This window comes from Mesoplodon mirus (assembly GCF_964341445.2).
Source record: "Mesoplodon mirus genome assembly, chromosome: 2".
In the NCBI taxonomy this organism is placed as follows: Eukaryota; Metazoa; Chordata; class Mammalia; order Artiodactyla; family Ziphiidae; genus Mesoplodon; species Mesoplodon mirus.
The window spans coordinates 124,849,378-124,870,312 of NC_138977.1; the positions used below are offsets into that span (position 1 = coordinate 124,849,378).

At 44.9% G+C, this 20,935-nt stretch overlaps 1 protein-coding gene across 6 annotated transcripts in view; it reads left to right on the top strand.

The window, feature by feature from the left end:
- The window catches only part of FAM193A (family with sequence similarity 193 member A), a 177,862-nt gene that overhangs the window by 61,283 nt on the left and 95,644 nt on the right, over nt 1-20,935 (top strand). For 3 of the 6 annotated variants that reach the window (XM_082609593.1, XM_082609595.1, XM_082609594.1), the window contains exon 2: nt 13,248-13,526. The exons of 1 other annotated variant lie outside the window; for it this stretch is intronic. In XM_082609593.1, the coding sequence (XP_082465719.1) occupies nt 13,266-13,526 (261 nt within the window). In that variant the 5' untranslated portion in view covers nt 13,248-13,265. The remainder of the gene's footprint in view (nt 1-13,247; nt 13,527-20,935) is intronic. 2 more of the 6 variants (XM_082609591.1, XM_082609592.1) reach the window with 1 other exon arrangement.

Genomic DNA, 20,935 nt, shown 5'->3' on the forward strand with positions numbered 1-20,935 from the left:
TATTTCTCTTAGACAGAGCTGGGGTGGAGAGCTCTGAAGGAGTTTTCCTGAAAACGAAGGAAAAGATAGGCAGTTAGTAGCAGGAGGTGGAAGTGAGGTTAAGAGGAGGGTGTTTTGTTTATCCTAATGGAAACAATGCAGGAAAGAAGGAAAAATCGTTGATTTAAAAAAGAGAGGGGACGATTAGTGGAACAGAGTCCTCAGGCAGCTGGCAGGGTCTGGTGCCTGCGCAGAAGGCTTCACCTAGGTGAGGAGGCACGTGTAGCGTAGGCATGCCTGAGGGCACAGGTGCAGGTAGACGGCTGGGAGCCTGTGGAAACGTACTGCCAAGTGGTTTTTCCAGAAAGGTTGTTGCACCTTCATGCCACCGTCAGCTGTGTGACGTATACCCATCTTCCTTCACTCTCTCTAGCACCAAGAGTCCTTGTAATCTTCAGTAAATGTTTTCAGAGTTTCCCCTTGTTCCAAAACTGAAGGAGACCAAATGTTTTGGCAGGCGCCTACTCACCTGGCCAGGATCCCCTGTTGAAGCAGACACACCCAGTCTGTATGGGGACCCAGAGCCCAGCCCGCCTACTCTTGCTGCCCACGTGTGCGCCCTGCCCGTGGTTCATGTGTAAGTCTCTGCTCCACCTTCCCTGAGCTGGGTGTCTGCATCTTTGCTCCCCATTCTCTCCAGCTCCTGCCCAAAGGCACCCCGCCCTGTTCCCTTAACACTCTTAACCCTCTGATGGCCGTTCCTGTGCCCCTCGCCCTAACTCATCTCCCAGCCTTGTGAATTTTTTGGACCATAACAGTTTTTTGAATTTATTTATTTATTTGGCTGCTCTGGGTCTTAGTTGTGGCACTCGGGATCTTCGTTGTAGCATGCGGGATCTTTAGTTGCGGCATGTGGGATCTAGTTCCCTGACTAGGGATTGAACCCGGGCCCCCTGCATTGGGAGTGCAGAGTCTTAACCACTGTGCCACCAGGGAAGTCCCTGGACCATAACAATTTTAGTAACAGCCCTGGAGGCTGACTCAGCATTATCAATTCTGTATTACGGGAGTAGAGGGTCCTGCAAAAAGCAGGCACCATCTGTGGGCATCAGTACTTAAGGTCCCTGGCCAGCCTCTGGTTTGGTTGTCCTTGAGCCAACTGCCTCCCTGTGGCCAAGTGAGTGGTGGTGATGGTGGTGGGGAGGGGTGGATGAAGGGGACCGGCCCTGGCCTCTCTGCTCATGTCAGCGGGGCCATGTTGATGACTTGGAGTTCACCAACATGTGAGTGGCTACCTTTGGAATTACTCCAGGTCACTCAGTTTTCAAATGTGGCTGACCCATTTAGGGACTGACCAAAAGCCTTCCCCAGTCTCTGTTCTATTTATGTGTTTTTTTTCCCCCTCCCTTCTGATGTATTGTTGTAAAGACTGTTAACACCCTATACAAAATGACTGGCTGCTGTGATTTTCAGGTACCTTCAGATTTATAAGGGGATGCAGACTGCAGTCTGAGAAGTTAGTAGTACTCTGATAATCAATTTTTCATTTGACTGTAGTAGATTAGTTGTATTTTAAAGACTGGTGAAGAGAAATGTAAGAAATACATATTTCCAGAGCTGTAAGTCTTTTAACTGTCTGATTTGCTGCTATTAATAAATTCAAGTTATGTTTCTCTTTTGCCATGTGGAACTTGAATGCAGAGACCTGAAGTATTTTGTAAATATTTGAATGGGTGAATTGCTGAGCCATCAGATGAAGGAGCAGTGAGTGATGCTAAACTTGTCCTGGCGTCCTGAGGCTTACTTAGACATTTATTTTCTTCCAGATAAGTAGCATCAAAACATACAGTAGGGACTTCCCTGGTGGTCCAGTGGTTAAAATTCCATGCTTCCAATGCAGGGGATGCAGATCAGGGAACTAAGATCCCACATGCCCCACAGCCAAAAAATATAAAATAAAAATGATCCGGGGCCTCCCTGGTGGCGCAGTGGTTGAGAGTCCGCCTGCCGATGCAGGGGATACGGGTTCGTGCCCCGGTCTGGGAGGATCCCATATGCCGCGGAGCGGCTGGGCCCGTGAGCCGTGGCCGCTGGGCCTGTGCGTCCGGAGCCTGTGCTCCGCAATGGGAGAGGCCACAGCAGTGAGAGGCCCGCGTACAGCAAAAAAAAAAAAAAAAAAAAGATCCATTCTTTAAAAAAAAAAGAAAAACATAACAGTAATTACATTGTTTACTAGACTTAAACATAACTACATTTGTAAAGGAAAGCCATGTTAATAACAGTTACATGCATAAAATCATTTTCTATAACCATGGTTTTGGCAGATAGCAAATACCACTTTGCCTCATTAGTTCACAGAACCACCCTATTTACTTCTGTAGACCCACTGGTGGTTAATAGCTGGGCCAATTCAGGAAGTTAACTTGCAGCAGTAAGAAAAAATGGTTGCAGTTTTCTCTAGGCTTTCTGTATTTTTTTTTTTAACATAAAAACTGAAATGAAAAATCCTAAAGAAAACTCATTTTCGCATTAACTATAAGAAGGATGCTATAATAATGTAATAATATGGAATCAATAATTAATGTTTATTGAATTTTATTGAATTTAAAGGGAACAACTTTGAAATCTATAAATTGCTAAATATTTACTCTGTAAGATTGCATAAATTATAAATTACAAAGCATTAAATACTTAAGGTAATTTTGCACCTAACTCATGGTATGGTTCTGTTAACAGTTTTTTTGTAACCAGTTAGAAGGGAACTTAAGTATTAATGTTAGTAATTATTTCCCAAGCAGTGCCACTTGCTCAAGGCATTTGCATGTGCTTCGGGAAAGCTGAATTCAGGAAAGCAGCAGAAAGGATTGACCACACATGGAGTCATCCCTGGACTTCAGCACAGGCAGCTAATAAAAGATTGTATGTGAAATAAGGAAAGAAAAATTGTAGTTGAAATAGGGAAGACAAAATGTGAATTACTGATTTGGAGTAGTAAATTGTAGTTGAAATAGGGAAGACAAAATGTGAATTACTGATTTGGAGTAGTTTCAGTTCCTTCAGTGAGTATTTATTAGATGCCTTCTGTATTCTGGGTGCTTTATGGGACTTAATGTCTAATGAGAAGATGGACATGTGAAAGTATAAGAAAACCTGTGTAAGTATAAAGGTTTACAGGAGTTGGAGTGATTAGCTATGTGGTGGCTTGTATTGGCTGAGGAGGGAGCATGTTGGAGGAGACTGGGATTCACAGAAAAAGAAGGATACCACAGTGGGGTTCGAAAGGATGCCTAACAGTTGCCTGGTTAAAGGAGGGGGGATTGGTGTCTTGGGGTGGGAAATGGCATGTACTAAAGCCCCATAGTTGAATGGGGCAGGGGTGTATTGGGTTGGCCAAAAAGTGCCTTTGGATTTTAAGTAAAAACAGGAGACACACTTTTCATTTTCACCAAGAACTTTATTGAACAACGTATTCACCCTTTTGTTCCACTACCTTCTGCCATTTTTCAGGCAACTTCATAATTGCATCTTCCCAAAACTTTTTATCATTTTGAGCAAAGAACTGTTCCAGGTACCTTTTACAGTCTTCCAGGGAATTGAAATTTTTTCCATTAAGAGAATTTTGTAGAGACCAAAATAAATGGAAATCTGAAGGTGCAATGTCTGGTGAATAAGGTGGATGAATCAGAACTTCCCAGCCAAGCTGTAACAGTTTTTGCCTGGTCATCAAAGGAACATGTGGTCTTGCATTACCCTGATGAAAGATTATGCGTTTTCTGTTGACTAATTCTGTATCCTTTTCATCGAGTGCTGTTTTCAGTTGGTCTAAGTGGGAGCAGTACTCCTTGGAATTAATCATTGGTTTTCCGGAAGGAGCTCATAATAAAGGACTCCCTTGCAATCCCACCATATACACAACATCACCGTCTTTGGATGAAGACCGGCCTTTGGTGTGGTTGGTGGTGATTCATTTCGCCTGCCCCACAATCTCTTCCATTCCACATTGTTGTACAGTATCCACTTTTCATCACCTGTCACAGTTTGTTTTAAAAATGGAACATTTTCATTATGTTTAGGTAGAGAATTGCATGTGGAAGTACTGTCAAGAAGGGTTTTTTTGCTTAACTTATGTGGAACCCAAACATCAAAGTGATGAACATAACCAGGCTGGTGCAGATGATTTTCAGTGCTTGATTTGGATATTTTGAGTATGTTGGCTATCACCCACATGGTATAATGTTGGTTGTTCTCAATTAATGTTTCGATTTGATCGCTATCAACTTCAACTGGTTTACCTGACTGTGGAGCATCGTCCAGCAAGAAATCTCCAGCATGAACTTCACAGACCACTTTTGACACATTTGATCAGTCACAGCACCTTCTCCATACACCGCACAAATCTTTCTTTGCGTTTCAGTTGGCATTTTTACCTTTCTTGAAATAATAAAGCATAATATGCCAAAAATGTTGCTTTTTTCTTTCATCTTCAGTATTAAAATAGCTACACAAAAATTCACCAGTTTTGATAAGTCTTTTTTTTTAAATGCATGCTGATATGACAGCTGTCACATAGAGTCTAACAACGTTTTGAATGAAGTTAAAGACAACTAAGTGCTACTAGAGCCATCTTATGGAAAAAACTGAAGGAACCTTTTGGCCCACCCAGTAGAATTGGAAGGAATTTCATCTGGGTAATGAGGCAGAAACTCAGTGATCATCCTTGATCTTTTTCGGCGGTAGGAGCTGCTGGAGGGTTCAAAGCAGAGGAATGTTCTGGTCACATGTGCAGTGTGTAAGGTCGCTCTGCAAGGGGCAAAGGATGTGTGGAAGGCAGACAGACCTGCAGGCTGGGGATCAGTCAGGAGGAGATAATCGTGTCGTGTTCTAGGCAGGAGATGATAATGCAATGAAAACAGACACATTTGTGTGTTGTGTACAGGCGAGTCCTGGCTTTAGCCCTCACTGGCTGTGTGATCTGAGATGTGCCATTATCACCTGCGAAGCTGTGGCTTTTTAGTGTCTTTAATGCCCTAAATGCCATGTTTTCTTTTTGTCTATAAGAAGTTTACCTGTAAGGTCTTTAAAAAGTAAGTCTGAGTTTTTCATGTTGAATTTGGAATTTCTTTTGGAAATTACTGTCAGAGCTAGAGTATAAGCTTAGTAAGAAAGTGAATACTTGTGATTTGGTACACACAAATGCTGGCCACAAATGGTAGCTTTTACCTGAGAGTAGAAAATCAGTTTACTCAGAAAGGGTAAAATATTTTACATCATAGGTGTAGGGACTCAGTAGTAGTGCATTTTCAAGTTTTTTCAGCAGTGTGACCATTTTAGGAATATGTACATGCTCTTAGGGAAAAATTTCTTGGTTACCTTAGTCCCTTACTTTAATATATATATATTTTATATATTTGTGTAAATATATTTTCTCTGTGTGTGTAGGATTTGGGGGAAAGCGCTTGTTTGGTTATGTTCATTCTGGTACATTTTTTTAAATTGATATTTTGATCAGTGTAATTGCATTGGATTTATCCTCCTACCTTAACTAAATGAAGGACATAAACATCCCAGTTTTCCAACATTGGACAATAGACAGTGCAGGACCGTGATCCCTGAGTGAAAAGATAAGCTAGGTGAGCCCTAGGATTGGCCAAACTTACTACCTGGAAAGAGTTTGCAGGCCATGGTTCGAGGAGGAAGGAGGAGTAGCCCAAACAGAGTCGAGGAGACCAAGTGGAGAATTTGGGGAGGCCAGAGTGAATCTGCAGGGCAGAATACCAGAGAAGAGAGAGAGCTGCAAAGAGGACAGTAGAGCTCTGGAGACACATGGGGTTCCCCTCCAATCTTCATGTGGGTACTGATAAGCACATGCATATGTGGAAACTCTGAGCACAGGAAAAGAACCCTGGAAGTGAGTAGTAGAACAATCCTTGGAGCTCATATAGGGCCCCAAGTAGTTAGTGTTCCCAGCAGTCAGTGTGTGCTCCCAATGGTATTGCCTCAGTAGTGGGGAAGATTAAAGGTGCTCTGATCCTGCCTCCCAAAGCTTACAAGTGAGCCTTCAAAGAACCAGACTCTTCCCAAATAACCTAACCATGGCCCACAACAAAGCTCAGAAATATTTGAAGGAATAAAATAATACCTAGCACCTAACTAGTCAAAATTTACCAAGCAAAGAAAGAAGCAAGCAAATACAGTCCACAATGAGGAGCAAAACCAATTAATAGAAACAGACTCAGAAATGACACATATGATAGAATTACTAGATAACGACAGTTGTTATTGCTATATTGCTACTGAATGTCCTCCACATTCAAGAAGATAGAGGAAAGCATGAATGTGTTAAGAAGAAACATAGAATAAAAGAAAACTCAGATGAACATCTTGAGTTGCAAACTGCAGTCTGTGATAAAAAATACATTATGTGAAGATTAGCAACAGATTAGACACTGTAGAAGAAAAGATTAGTGAATTTGAAGAGCTAACAATAGAAACTACCCAAAAAGAACCATGAGGGAGGTGAAGATTGAAATTTTTTAAAAATTAAAAAGAACAGGGCTTCCCTGGTGGCACAGTGATTGAGAGTCCGCCTACCGATGCAGGGGACACGGGTTCATGCCCCAGTCCAGGAAGATCCCACATGCCGCAGAGCAGCTGGGCCTGTGATCCATGGCCGCTGAGCCTGCGCGTCCGGAGCCTGTGCTCCGCAACGGGAGAGGCCACGACAGTGCGAGGCCTGCGTACCACAAAAAAAAAAAAAAAAAAAATTATAAAGAACAGAGCATCAGTGAGTTGTGAAACAACTTCAGACAGCACACTATATGTATGTTGAAAGAAAGAAAGAAAGAGTGGGGATGAGGAATAAAATTTTATATATTTAAAGGAATAATGGCTGAAAAATGTTCAAGTTTGATGAAAACTCTAAGCCACAAATCCAAGAAGTTCAAAAAGCCTCAAGCACAAGAAACATGAAGAAAACTGCACCCAGTCACATCATAATTTTATAATGCTGAAAATAGTGATTAAAAGAAAACTTCAGCGATAAGACTAATAGCAGACTTCTCATGGGAAATAGTACAAGCCAGAGGATAGAAGGAGGACAGCTTTAACATAGTAAAAGGAAGAAGAACATAACCTAGAATTCTAAACCAGCAAAAATGTTTCAAAAATGAAAATGCAAAAAGAAAGAAAATGAGATCAAGATTTTTCATACATAAATAGCTGAAAGAATTCATGACCAGGGGATCTTCATCACAGGAAATGTTAAAGGAAGTCCTCAGGCAGAAGAAAAATGACACCAGATGGAAATCTGAATCTTTACAAGCAAATGAAGAGCACTGGAAATTGTAAATATATGGGTAAATTTTTTTAAATTACTTTAAAATATAATTTTTTGTCTGGAGCAAAAATAACAATGAGTTAATGGGGCTTTTAGGTAGAGGTAAAAGGTATGACAGCAATAGCATAAAGAAGACCAGGAGATGGGAAACGTAAGGTGGTTATATGTTTTGTGATAAAGTTTTATTTGATCGCTGATTGTGACAAGGTAAAATGTATACTGTACACACTAAAGCAGCCAATTCAAAAAGAAAAGAGGTATATAGCTCACAAGCCAACAAAAGAGATAAAATAGGATCACAAAAAATTCAAATTTTTAAGGCTAAAAAAGAAGAAAAAGGAAACAAAAAAATGAATCAATAGGAAAATAAAGAATAAGATGGTAGATTTAAAAAACCCAATCATATCAGTAATTGTATTCAATGTAAATGGTCTAAATATCCCAGTTTTAAAAGATTGTGAGATTGGAACAAAAACAAGAAACTGTATGCTTTCTGCAGGTAACTTGCTTTAAATATAAAGACTCAGGTAAGCTAAAAGTTAAGTCATTGATAGACTTCCCTGGCGGTCCAGTGGTTAAGACTCCGAGCTTCCATTGCAGGGGGCACAGGTTTGATCCCTTGTCGGGGAACTAAGATCCCACATACCCTGTGGTGCAGCCAAAAAAAAAGGTTATAAAGAAAGATATGCATTGCTTATGTGAAAAGAAAGCTGGAGTGGCTGTACTAGTGTCAGACAAATCAATACAGGAGCAAAGAATAAAGAATGTTACCGGGGTAAAAACATTCACGTCATACTGATACAGGGGTCAGTTCGTCAAGAGGACATAACAGTCCTGAACATTTTTGAACCTAATAACGAAACTTCACAATATATGGAGGAAAAATTGATAGAACTTCAAGGAAAAATAGACAAATCATAGTTGTGTTTGGAGATTTTAATATCCCTCTCAATAATTGATAGAAAAGGTAAATAGAAAATCAGTGAAGTTATAGAAGACTTGAATGACACCATTGGCCAACATGACCAAACAGACATTTATAGTACACTCTACCCAACAACAGCAGCATACATACACATTCTTTTACATAAACATTGAACATTTACTAAAATAGACCATATTCTGGGCCATAAAAAAGTATTGATAAATTTGATATAATTAAAATAGTACAGAATATCCTCTCTGACTGCAGTGGAATTATATTTTAAAAAATCAGTAATAGGGGCTTCCCTGGTGGCGCAGTGGTTGACAGTCCGCCTGCCGAAGCAGGGGACACGGGTTCGTGCCCCGGTCCGGGAAGATCCCACATGCTGCGGAGTGGCTGGGCCCGTGAGCCATGGCCGCTGAGCCTGCGCGTCCGGAGCCTGTGCTCCACAACGGGAGAGGCCACAACAGTGAGAGGCCTGCGTACCGCAAAAAAAAAAAAAAAAATTCAGTAACAGAAAGGTATTTAGAAAACTACGAATATTTGGAAACTAAACCACACTTTAAACAACCCATGAGTCAAAGAAGAAATCAAGAGGGAAATTAGAAAGTATTTTGAACTGAATGAGAATGAGAACACATCAGAACTTGTAAAATGCTGCCAAAGCAGTGCTTACTAGGGAAATTTACAGCATTAACCACCTTTTTATGCAAGAGAAAGGGCTTGATGACCTATGCTTCCACCTTAAGAAAATAGAAGATGAAGGAGCCACTTATACCCAAAGTAACTCAAAGAAATGAAATAATAACATAAAAGCAAAAGTCAGTGAAAGAAAAATTTTTAATATGGAAAAATCCATGAAACCAAAAGCTGATTATTTTAAGAATAATAAAATTGATAAACCTTGAGCCAGGCCAAAAGTTTGAATAGATACTGCATAAGCCTGTGAAAAGATATTTAACGTATTATTAGGGAAACCACATTGAGACAATACTATACACTCATTACAGTGGCTACAATTTAAAAACTTATTGATGAGGATATAGGTTAACCGGAACTCTTTAACACTGCTCTTTGGGAGAAGTTTGGCAATTTCTTCTACTTATTTTTTTTTTTTTTTGGCTGCACCACGTGGCATGTGGGATCTCAGTTCCCCGACCAGGGATTGAACCCAGGCCCTTGACAGTGAAAGCATGGAGTCCTAACCACTGAACCGCCAGGGAAGTCCTGGCATTTTCTTAAAAGTTAGACAACCCAGTCATTCTATTCCTTGGTATTTATGCAAGAGAAACAAAAACATGTGTTCACAGCAAGATTTATACATGAATGTTCATAGCCACTATTATTTGTAATAGCTGAAAACTGGAAATAACCTGAATGCTTCCAAACAGTAGAATGGGTAAGCAAAATAAATAAATAAATAAAAATTAAGGGGGGAAAAAAAGAATGGATGAGCAAGCTGTGGCTCACCCACACAATGGACTACCAGGTAATGATACTCAGTGAAAGAAGCCAGACAGAAGAGAATATGTTGTGTGACATCATTTATAAACAATTCTAGAAGTTGCCCAGTAATCTGCAGAGACAGAACTCAGTCCAGTGGTGGCCTCTGAAGGGTGGAGGGAAGAGGCAGCGGGGAGAAAGAGAGAGCAGAGGGCCTCCTGGAACCTTGGGGGTTAGGATGATGTCTGTTATCTTGGTTGTCGCATGGTTTCACGCGTGTGTTCACGTGTCCTAACTATTCACGTCCCACACTTTAGATCTTTTCAGCTTATTGTTCCTCAGTTATACTTCAGTGCAGCTGTAAAATGTTTTTACGAGAACCAGTGGGACTTATATTTGTCCCTCACGTTTTTGTGTGTGTGTGTGTGTGTGTGTGTGTTTGATATTTTTGCTGCTTTTATTATTTATTTATTTATTTATTTATTTTATTAGTTTCTGCTTTATAACAAAGTGAATCAGTCATACATATACATCTGTTCCCACATCCCTTCCCTCTTGCGTCTTCCTCCCTCCCACCCTCCCTATCCCACCCCTCCAGGCGGTCACAGAGCACCGAGCTGATCTCCCTGTGCTATGCGGCTGCTTCCCACTAGCTGTCTACCTTACGTTTGGTACTGTATATATGTCTATGCCTCTCTTTCGCTTTGTCGCAGTTTACCCTTCCCCCTCCCCATATCCTCAAGTCCATTCTCAAGTAGGTCTGTGTCTTTATTCCTGTTTTACCCCTAGGTTCTTCATGACATTTTTTTTCTTAAATTCCATATATATGTGTTAGCATACGGTATTTGTCTTTCTCTTTCTGACTTACTTCACTCTGTATGACAGACTTGTCCCTCACGTTTAATCACGGGAGAGTGACCATGTGGCAAGCACTAGTATGTGGTTATCTCGAGGTTTAGTCAGGCTTTGCTGTTGTGTGAGCGTGTCACTTGCTTTGTCTGAAAGAGGTTCGCAGAGTAGAGCTCCACCTCCCTGAGAGGACTTGCTTCCTTCTTGAGCATAGTGGTCGAGAATCGAGAAGTTTGACCTCCGTTCAGGACACTGGCTGCACGCCCTCCGTGGATCATCCCGTCTGGCTCTGGCTTTACAGACCCCAAATTGCATATCCAGCTGCACCCCTCCGGTGGCTACTCCAGCGGGGGTCGTGCTCCATGTTGTCCGGGTGGCTGATGCACACTTTGACCGCACAGTGGCCAAAGCCAACCCTTGCTCCTTCCACCGCTGCAGCCTGTCCCCTGTGGCTGGTGGGTCCACTGCCCGGGAGGGTGAGCCCCCGAGTCTGACCGCTCTGCTCCTCCAGGGCCGCCTGCACCTGGAACTGCCTCATGTGTGGTCACCTCCTCAGAGTCCGTTGTTCACACAACAGGTTTTCCCTGTAAGATGAAAATTGGGTCACGCCATCCCCTTCTGAGCAATCTTCAGCCCCTCACAGGGCCCGAGCTTCAGCCTCCGGCCTTCATCCTGCCATGGGACATCAGCTGGTTCTGTCTGTGCTTGTCTGGTGTCCCTCTGGGACCAGCAGGACCCAGTCATCTGACCTGTAAGGATGCCTGGCATGCAGTCTGTTTCAGATACCTACGGCCGAGTCCTCCTCACCTTGGAGCTGTTCCACACGCGCAGTCCACAGTCTGTGGGGCTGTCTGGCCTCTCTCCTCTCCCCCGACGTCGGGCTCCACAGCCGTCCTGTGGGCTCTGCCTTCACAGCGGCTTCACCCCGGTCTCCTGGGCCCCTTCCTTTCCGCCATCGCATCTCTTCTCCACACACGTCCTGTCTCCCCGTTAGGACACGAGTGAGGCCAGGCCATGCCTGGCTCCCTGCTCCCTTTCCCCTCCATCTCTGCCCCGGGGCCTCTGCGCTTGCTTTCAGGTGTCTGTGCGGCTTCCACCAGCCCTGCACTTCAGAGGTCTCCTCAAGGAGGCCCTTGATGGCCACAGTGAATGAAGGGTATCGTCCCCGGCCCCAGACACTTTTTCTTGCTCTTTCTCTCCTTCTCAGTTACCACTGTCTAATGTTCTGTATTTTTTACTTTCTCCTTGTGTTTGACAAGAATTACCTCCCTAACGGCAGGATTTTTGTTTTATTTACCACTGTGTCTTCAGTGCCTGGGCCAGTGCCTTGGCACACGGTGGGCTTCCGGTAAACACTAGATGGATGGACGGATGGACAGACAGACAGATGAATGGATAATGAACTGGGTGCTCACAAGACAGTTCTGGCTCTTAGCATTATGATTTCTGTTCGGGGACCTTTCTAACCTTGGGGCCCATCATCTCCTGCTCTGGGTAAGCAAGGCGGCCTAGAGAGGTTTGAAGGCTGTAGCTGTTCTGTTGGTGACAGGCTTCTTGGATTTGTTGGGACAGAGAAAGACAGCTACTTCCATGGGAGATAGTACTCAGTTCTCTCCCCTTGCACCCCAGACATTCAGATGGCTGCTGAGCTGGGTTTGGTTAAATCCGGGGAACCCTGTGGATGTGACAGGTGTAAGCAGTTTTGATCACTGGTTTATGAAAGCAGGTAAGAATATACGTGCAAGTCTTTGGCATCTTAGTGGTGCCGTCACTCATTCTTTTTTTTTTTTAATTTTATTTATTTTTGGCTGTGTTGGGTCTTCGTTGCTATGTGCGGGCTCTCTCTAGTTGCGGCGAGCGGGGGCCACTCCTCATTGCAGTGCGCAGGCTTCTCATTGCAGTGGCTTCTCTTGTTGCGGAGCATGGGCTCCAGGCGCACAGGCCTCAGTAGTTGCAGCACACGGGTTCAGTAGTTGCGGCACGTGGGCTCTAGGGCATGCAGGCTTCAGTAGTTGTGGCTTGTGGGCTGTAGAGCTCAGGCTCAGTAGTTGTGGCACGCGCGGGCTCAGTTGCTCTGTGGCATGTGGGATCTTCCTGGACCAGGGATCGAACCTGTGTCCCCTGCATTGGCAGGCGGATTCCTAAGCACTGCGCCACCAGGGAAGTCCCTTTATTCATTCTTTTAATCACTCATTTGTTCATTTATCCATTCAGCCCCCTTGTTTAAGCACCTGATACCTGGTCATTCCAGGCTTTGATAATGGAGCCTGGGGCCCATTTAAGAGCACTCTGTCAGCTGTGGCACCAGTCGTGTACATGCTTATACGTATTCCAGGTAACAAGCACAGCCAATGGCCTGTGCGAGCCTGAGTACAAGAAGACAGGGAGAGCGCCATGGGCTGAGGGAAGAGCTGGGCTGCTGGCTGGGCAGGGCTGGGGGGGCATCTGGGCAACGTTCCAGCCAGAATAGGCTTGGCATGGGTCCTGGTGCACCTTCCCGCCTGATGGGTTCACGGTAGGGGCACTCCAGATGGGAGAGAGGCCTGGGGGTCCTGACAGCTCCATCCCATGTGTACTCTGGCTTCCCTGCTCACCTGTTGCCCAGGTGTCCCTCTCTCGAACCTGTCTTCAGGATTTTCAGGATGATTTCTCTACGGTGCAGATGACCCTTCTTGGGCTCATGTTTTGAAAATACAAATTTTTTTTCTGTTCCAGACTCCTTTTAATTTTGGCATGAATCATAGAACACCACCCTACCCCGCTGGGGATTACTGTCTTCTGTGCAGAAGCGAGCGGAAAGACTCTTCGTTCTTAGAGAGTGGAGTAAAGACTGCAAGCAAGCTGGCCCTGTCCATGGCGCCCAAGGGCAACAGCGTGCTGCACCTGCCTCTGTGGGTGTGCCCGGACTGCCGGCGCACCGTGGAGAAGGAGGAGCGGCGCGGCAGCCTCGACCCGCCGGCGGTGAGTGCCTGGCCCAGAGGAGCGGACCGGCCGGTGAGATGGCTCATTTGGCTCTGCTTTCTGGAGGAACTCCCTCCCGTGCCATCTCCTCGTCCCTGGCTCCAGTGGCTGGGGTCCCCGCCACCCTTCCTGATGACACCTGTAGTCAGTAGGAAGGGCCCTGCCCTCCTTGGTCAGACAGCTCCGTCAGCAAGCTTGGGGGGCCCGAAGGGTGGGTTTTGGCTTTTTTTTTTTTTTTTTTTTTTTTTTTTTTTTGCTGTACGCGGGCCTCTCACTGCTGTGGCCTCTCCCGTTGCGGAGCACAGGCTCTGGACACACAGGCTCCGCGGCCATGGCTCGCGGGCCCAGCCGCTCCGCGGCATGTGGGATCTTCCGGGATCGGGGCACGAACCCGTGTCCCCTGCATCGGCAGGCGGACTCTCAACCACTGCGCCACCAGGGAAGCCCGGGTTTTGGCTTTTTAAGTCTGGTCTCAGGTTGTCTTTGGCAGTGTAGTTTGGTGAAAAGCTAGAGGCGTTCGTGTGCTTGTTAGTGCTAGACAATTCCATGCGCTGGTATCTTGCCTGAAATTCTTTCCCAGATGCAATTCTCAAGTCGGACTCCCCACCCCCACCCTGTCCCCCTCTTTTTCCCTTGATTTCCTGCCTCAGCTAAATGAGGCCTTCTTGAGAACATCAGGATCTTTAGCCCAGACGGTGTCTTCATGGGCCCTGGTTCCGAAAGGGCTTTCAAACCTGCTCTTTGGGTTCTGGAAGGAGTTGGCTTTTGCAGCCATTTGAGGCCCCACATTCTAGGGCTCTTCTGTTCCTTTGATTTCTGCTTGATGATTGTTTTTTGAGCTGTTGTCTTTCTGCTGATGCCGCTCTGCACGTGGCCGATGACAGCAGCACCCAGCCCCACGTTCTGTTTCCTGACCTGGGACTGCTTTCCACACTGGTTGCCAACAGTTTGCTGCCTCTTCGCCTGAGCCTCCTTGCTGCCCGCCACTGAGCCAGTGACTTCTGTTTTAGGGTTTCCTTGAAGGCAGCACCCCAGCTCATGTGCCAGTTTCTATAGTAGTGCTTTAGTAGCTAAAACTCAAAATCTGTTGTTTATCAAGATAGAAATTTACTTCTCACTCAGCCTCTTCCCACACACCACTCTTCCTGCTCTGTTCTCCTCCTTATTAGCACTTCTTTCTAATATACTGTGCATTTTACTTATTCATTTTGTTTGTCTTTTTCCTTCATTGGATTATACACTCCAAGAGGGCAGGTCTTTTTGTGTATTTTCTTACCAAGAACAGTGCTAGCCTGGCATATTTTAGGTACCCAAAATATTTGAATTGATGAATAAATAAACGAATGAACAAAGCAATGGATAAATCTGGAATTAGGGATTAAAAAGATGGCATAGTCGATCTTAAGTTTTTTCACCCTCAGATCTTTGTGCTTTTATCATTTTATTTTACTTTTGTTTTCTTTCTGTGTCCACTTAAAGTATTTAGTCTTTTCTCCATTTTTTAATGGAAGGCTGTTTAGCTTACTGATATTCATTTGTTCCCTGTTCACTTCCAGTCAGCATTCTTGTCTTCCCCCTGGCTAACGCATTTTCTTTGCTTCCTAAATTTTGCTGTCTTTTCTTCCTGTTTCCAGTCCTGCTCTTGTGTTTTGGCCTGACTGTGCCTTTGGGAGAAGGGTTGCTGTTGCTCATCCTGGTTTTGGAGGCAAGTGAAAATGCCTGTCATTTCCCATAACTAGTCTTGCCACGAGGGGAGTCTCATTTCCTGACTCCCAGTTTGTCCTGGATAATGAATCGACACACGAGGCTTTCTCTCCTCATCAAAGTGACCCCAGGGACCACAGAGGTATAATGTTGACCTATATTTGTAGATGTAAACCATCTGTTGCTTTTGTACAGTTGGCCTCTTTGCTCAAGCTGGTTAAAATTGCTGAACTTTTTAAACTAATGAGATGTAATTTACATCTAGTAAAATTCACTCATTTTAAAGTGTATATAGTTCACTGAGTTTTGACAGATTTATACGGTTGTGTAAACACCACTACCATGGCTAAGATACAGAACCCCTAAGTGTTCCCTTGTTCACCTTGGTAGGCAGCCCTTGCCCTCCTCCCAACCCCTCGTAATAACCACGGACGTGATTTTTGTCCCCATGGATTTGCTTTTTCTGGAGTGTCCCATAGACTTCTTTAACTTGGTGTCGTGCTTTGAGAGTTGTGCATCAGTAGTTTGTTCCTTTTTATTGCTGAATAAATTGTAGAGATATACCACAGTTTGTTTACCTGTTCACCGTTGATGGATGTTTCTGTTGTTTCCAGATTTGGAGTGTTTTTTACGTCAAGCTGTTGTGAACATTCTTGTACATGTCTTTCCGTGGACATGCTTTTTACATGTCACTGGAGTGATTTGCTCACGTTTGGTTGAGAACTTTGCGTCTGTGCTTGTGAAGAGGGTCTGCTTATGGAGGCTCATTAAAGTCTTCTTGTCTTTTATGTCTTTCAGGGCCTCGTAAAGTGAGTTGAGATGTGTTCCTGCTCCTCTTTTCTGGAAGAGTTTGTGTAGTGTTGGTGTTGCTTCTTCCTTCAGTGTTGTTGCTCCTTGCTCTTGCTGGGGGCAGTGCCAGGCAGCGCGTGCAGAGGCAGGGGGCCTGGTTGGCCAGTCTGACGGGCCCTGGGGCTGCTGTGGCTCTGCACTTGTGGCCCCACAGACTCGTCCCCCTGGCGGCTGCTGCTCCCTCTGCTTGTGCGGGCCGGGGGGTGGGGCTCGGGCGGAGGGTCTCTCTCCATACTCTGCCCGCGCTGTGTGCCAGCGGCGAGAGCCTCCTGCCTCGTGTCTCCTTGGTTCCCCTGTCCGGCCTGAACCTTGGGCAGTCCTGTGCCCGGACTTCGGGGTGCAGCTTTCCTCGTGATCCTGCCCCTGCCGCGTGGCAGCCAGACTCTGCCTGCATCTGTAGGGGCCTCGGGGTGTGGCCTGTGCTTGTGTCCGTGTGAGTCCTGGGCCTGTCTCATGGAGGGCTCGGTCCCCTATTCTCGGTGGATCAGCCTGGGCCTCGGGTGGAGACCACCCACCACCCCAGCAGTGAAGGCTTCTGCTTGCTCCCAGAGAAGGGCCTGGCCCGGCAAGTCCCACCAGCCATACCCGGCCTTTAAGAACTTGTCACACGCTGAGCTGTGTCCTCCGACCCACTCATGGCTGCCTGCCTTCCTCGCCTTGTCCCCAGATGGCCTGTCACACTTGTCCAGTTCAGCTGGTCCTTTGTGCTCTCTGGTGGGCCCAGAGTTATGAGTTTGTGTGTTGTCCTGCTCTCTCAGGTCATCAGGGTAAGGGCTCTGAGCATGGACAGTGGACCTGGTTCTGAATCACTCCCTTGCAGATACGCATTCTGTTACCGGAAGTTGTGGTGGGGCACTGACGTTTCTCCCTACTCTGTGCCTGCCAGCTCCACGTTGTCCATTTCTCCAGAGACCTCCTCTTCTGTGCCTAGACCTTGTCCTTCCCATACACCTAAGAGGACTTCGGTTCACACATCCGACTGGATCCTGTCTTTCTAGGTCACTTGCCTGAGTGTCCTCCGTTGCCATAGTTCTTGGACCTCCTTGGTCCCTTTCCCACCGTCAGGTCCCTCTGAGCTCACTGTCATTTTTCTCTTGGAAAGCCGCCTAACTTATCTGCCTGGGGCCTGGTTCAGTGCTGCCCCTGCCTGGCAGAACATGACTGGAGAAAAGCACCGCTGGGGTACTGCTTCCCGCCTGCGAGGTGCCAGGTCGTGGAAGGGCGTCCAGCGTGTCGCCCTGGCTTTGTCACTGCGCCCCCAGATGCAGAGATGGAGCACACCCTTCCTTCTCCTCTCTTCCCAAACACCCCCCACCCACTTGGCCCTGCTTGGCTGGTCTCCCACCCCTGTGGCCGAAGGAAGTCGCCTCCCAAGTGCCCACCCCTCTCCATCCTCTGCAGGGCTCTGTTGCTTTTGCTGTTCTTTCCCTCTCTTTGCTCCTGTCCGGCTCACGCCCAGCAGAGTGCAGATGCTCTAGCGTCGTCTGCCTGTGGCCATGCCCCTCCTGCTGTCAGCCTCCTCCTGTTCCCTTCACAGACAGGCATGTCTCTGGGTAACTTTTAAACTTTTCGTTCAGTTTCTTTAAGTGATAAGAGGTTTTCCATTTCTATTCGAGTTAGTCGTGGTAAATTATATTCTTAGAAATTGTCCGTTTTGGGTATGAAGTTGTGTGTGGGTGGTCTGTTTTTAATTCCTACCATACCTGTAGATACAGCTCTTTTTATTCCTCATATTTGTGCTTTTTCTTTCTCTTTTTTTAACCAGTCTTTCTATAAGTGTATTGATTTCGTCTTTTCAAAGAACTTTTTTTTTAATTTTTAAAATCTCTCTTTCACTTTGTCTGTTTCATTAATTACTGCTGTTTGTGTGTGTGTGTGTGTGCGTGTGTGCGTGTGTGCACACGGCAGTATTTGATTGGTTAACGCTGTGGTACCTCTGATAGAAGTTCTGGGGCACAGAGAGAGTGGTGCCGAGTCCATCCCTCTACCTTGTCTCCTCACCATCCTCTGTCTTCCCAGAGGCTCGCTTGTGGGCAGATTCTTGTTTATCCCTCCACAGATGTTCTGTTCTGTTCAGTGTGCTGAAAGGTAGTGGTGGCAAAAGCACCACAGGGTCCCGAATTACAGACAGACGCTATCAGTAAGTTGAGACGTGTGGTTCTCCCAGTTTCTTGTTCTTGGGAGCGGGGTACAGATGCTGTGACAAGGTGGGGTGCGTGTCAGTGTGGGGGGCTCTCCATTTTCTAGGCCTCTTCTCAGGGCTGCTGACAAGTGTCTGGGGAGCCTGAGCTTGGTGCCAGCTGCTTTGGGAGCTGCATTCCTGTGCTTGTCTCACCCCAGAGACCTAGCGGGAACCTGGCCTTGCTCAGCCCGCCTACTGGGAGGAGGGTGGGAGACAGCCCAGCGCCGCTCTCTGATGGCCAGGCGACCCTCACCACGCACCCTGCTGAGGCCACCACAAGTCTCCTTTCTTCTTCTTCCTCTGCGGCCACTCTTCTGTCTCTCTACATGCAGTTCTTCTCATCAGTTTTTCTTACTCTGCCCTGATGTGTGCTGGAAACCTCTAATTACTGCTCTAGATTTTGAATTGCTGGTTGTATTGGCTCAATTTTAATTGTTATCCAATTTTGATTATTTCTGTTTTTAACCATAAATTGTTTTGAAGTATCTGTAAATATCCAAACATATTATCTCTCAGATCACCTTTAATCATATTGACTTTTAATTTAATGCTGTTACAGTTGGAGATCATGGCATGTATTACAATGACTCCTTATCAGTCAGTTACGCTGATATGTGGTTAGGTTCTTATAAAAGTTCCATGTGTGCTTGAAAATGTTTTCTCAGCGTTTAGATAGAGGACTCTGTGTACTCCCATTAGATCAACCCCTTGTTAATTGTGTTCTTAGATCCTTTTGTGTTCTTAACTAATTTTGTTGTGCTTAATCTGTTGATTTCTGAGTAAGGTCAGTTAACACCTCCCACTGTGCGTGTGTATTTGTCCTTTTTTCTTGTAAATGTTTCCATTTTTGCTCTCTAGGTTTTAAGGCTGTGCTGGATGAGTACAGGTTGAATGATTAAATCTCAGTACATTGTTCCTTTGGTTGTGGTGGCCCCTCCTCAGGGCTTTTTGTTTACTGTTTGTGCAGGTCCACGAGCTCTCTCCCTCCCTTCCTCCCTCTCCTTTTCGTAGCCTCTTGTTCTCATTTGCTCTGTGTTACATCTTGTAAGTGGCCTTGTGCAGTCAGCATAGAAGTATACTCAATTTGGTCTCCTTTGAGAAGCCACTTATTTATTTTTTTATTGAGGTAAAGTTTATACACAGTAAGTTTTAGGTGTACAACACAGTGACTCACAATTCCTAAAGTTTATACTCCATTTATAGTTAGTATAAAATATTGGCTATATTCCCTGTGCTATACAATATATCCTTATATCCTTGTTGCTTATCTATTTTATACATAGTAGTTTGTATCTTTTAAATCCCTTCCCCTACCTTGCCCCTCCCCCTTCCCTCGCCTCACTGACAACTACTAGTTTGTTCTCTATATGTGAGTCTTTCTCTGTTTTGTTATATTCAGTAGTTTTATTTTTCAGTTCCACGTGTAAGTGATAGCATGCAGTATTTGTCATTCTCTGACTTATTTCCCTCAGCATAATGCCCTTCAAGTCCATCCATGTTGTTGCAAATGCAAAACTTCTTTTTTATGGCTGAGTAGTATTCCATCATATACATGTGTATCTATGTACCGCATGCTCTTTATCCAGTATCTGTTGATAAACACTTCAGTTGCTTCCTTGTCCTGGCTATTGTAAATAGTGCTGCTATAAACATTGGGGTGCATGTGTCTTTTCAAATTAGTGTTTTCATTTTCTTCAGCTATCTACCCAGGAGTGGAATTGCTGGATTGTATGGTAGTTCTGTTTTTTGTTTTTTGAGGAACCTGCACATTGTTTCCCACAGCGACTGCACCAGTTTGCATTCCCACCAACAGTTCACAAGGATTCCCTTTTCTCCACATCCTCACCAGTGGTTGTTATTTGTGGCCTTTTTGAGAATAGCCATTCTGACAGGTGTGACGTGATATCTCATTGTTTCGATTTGCATTTGAGAAGCTACTTCTTCTGATTCTTTTTTTTTTTTTTAATTTAAATTATTTACTTATTTATTTGGCTGTGCTGAATCTTCGTTGCCATGTGTGGTATCTTTAGTTGCGGCACGTGAGAAGCTACTTCTTAATGGTGAAATTAATACTTGTCACTTCCTGTGATTGCTGATCTGTTTGGGTTTATTTCTGCTACAGTGCAGGTCACAAGTCAAACACTGCCCTTCACCTAGATCCCCTCCGTGTCTGCCCCCCCCACCTCTCCACAGAGTTTGCAGCCTTTCCAGCTCCTCTTCCTTAGTTACAGCACCCGCACCTCCATCCCTAAACAGTGTTGTCCTGTTCTTCTGGTGTCTGAACTTTATACACGTACCATGCAGTATGCGTTATTTTGTGTCTGATTTATTTTGTTCCGCATTATGTTTGAGATTCATAAATGCTGTAGTTTTTCGTTTTCGTTACTGTATACTATTCACCTCTGTGAACTTGTACTACATTTTGGTTGTTTTCCAAATTTTGCTCTTACGAATGGTGCTCTCGGAGCACGCGTTGACACATGCTGTTGTGTATACATGTAGGAAAGAAATTGCGGAGTCATGGAAACTGAAAACTATTCAGTTTCATGAAAAATGAAAACTATTTTCCAAAACAAAAATAGTAAGTAGAATAGCACTGTTTTGCAAATCTTCTTAATGTTTGGATAATAGAAGACAGCTGAATTCTCATCTGTGTTCATTCTTTGTGATAGGTTGTTTTGATTGAAGTTATATGAAGAAAATATTT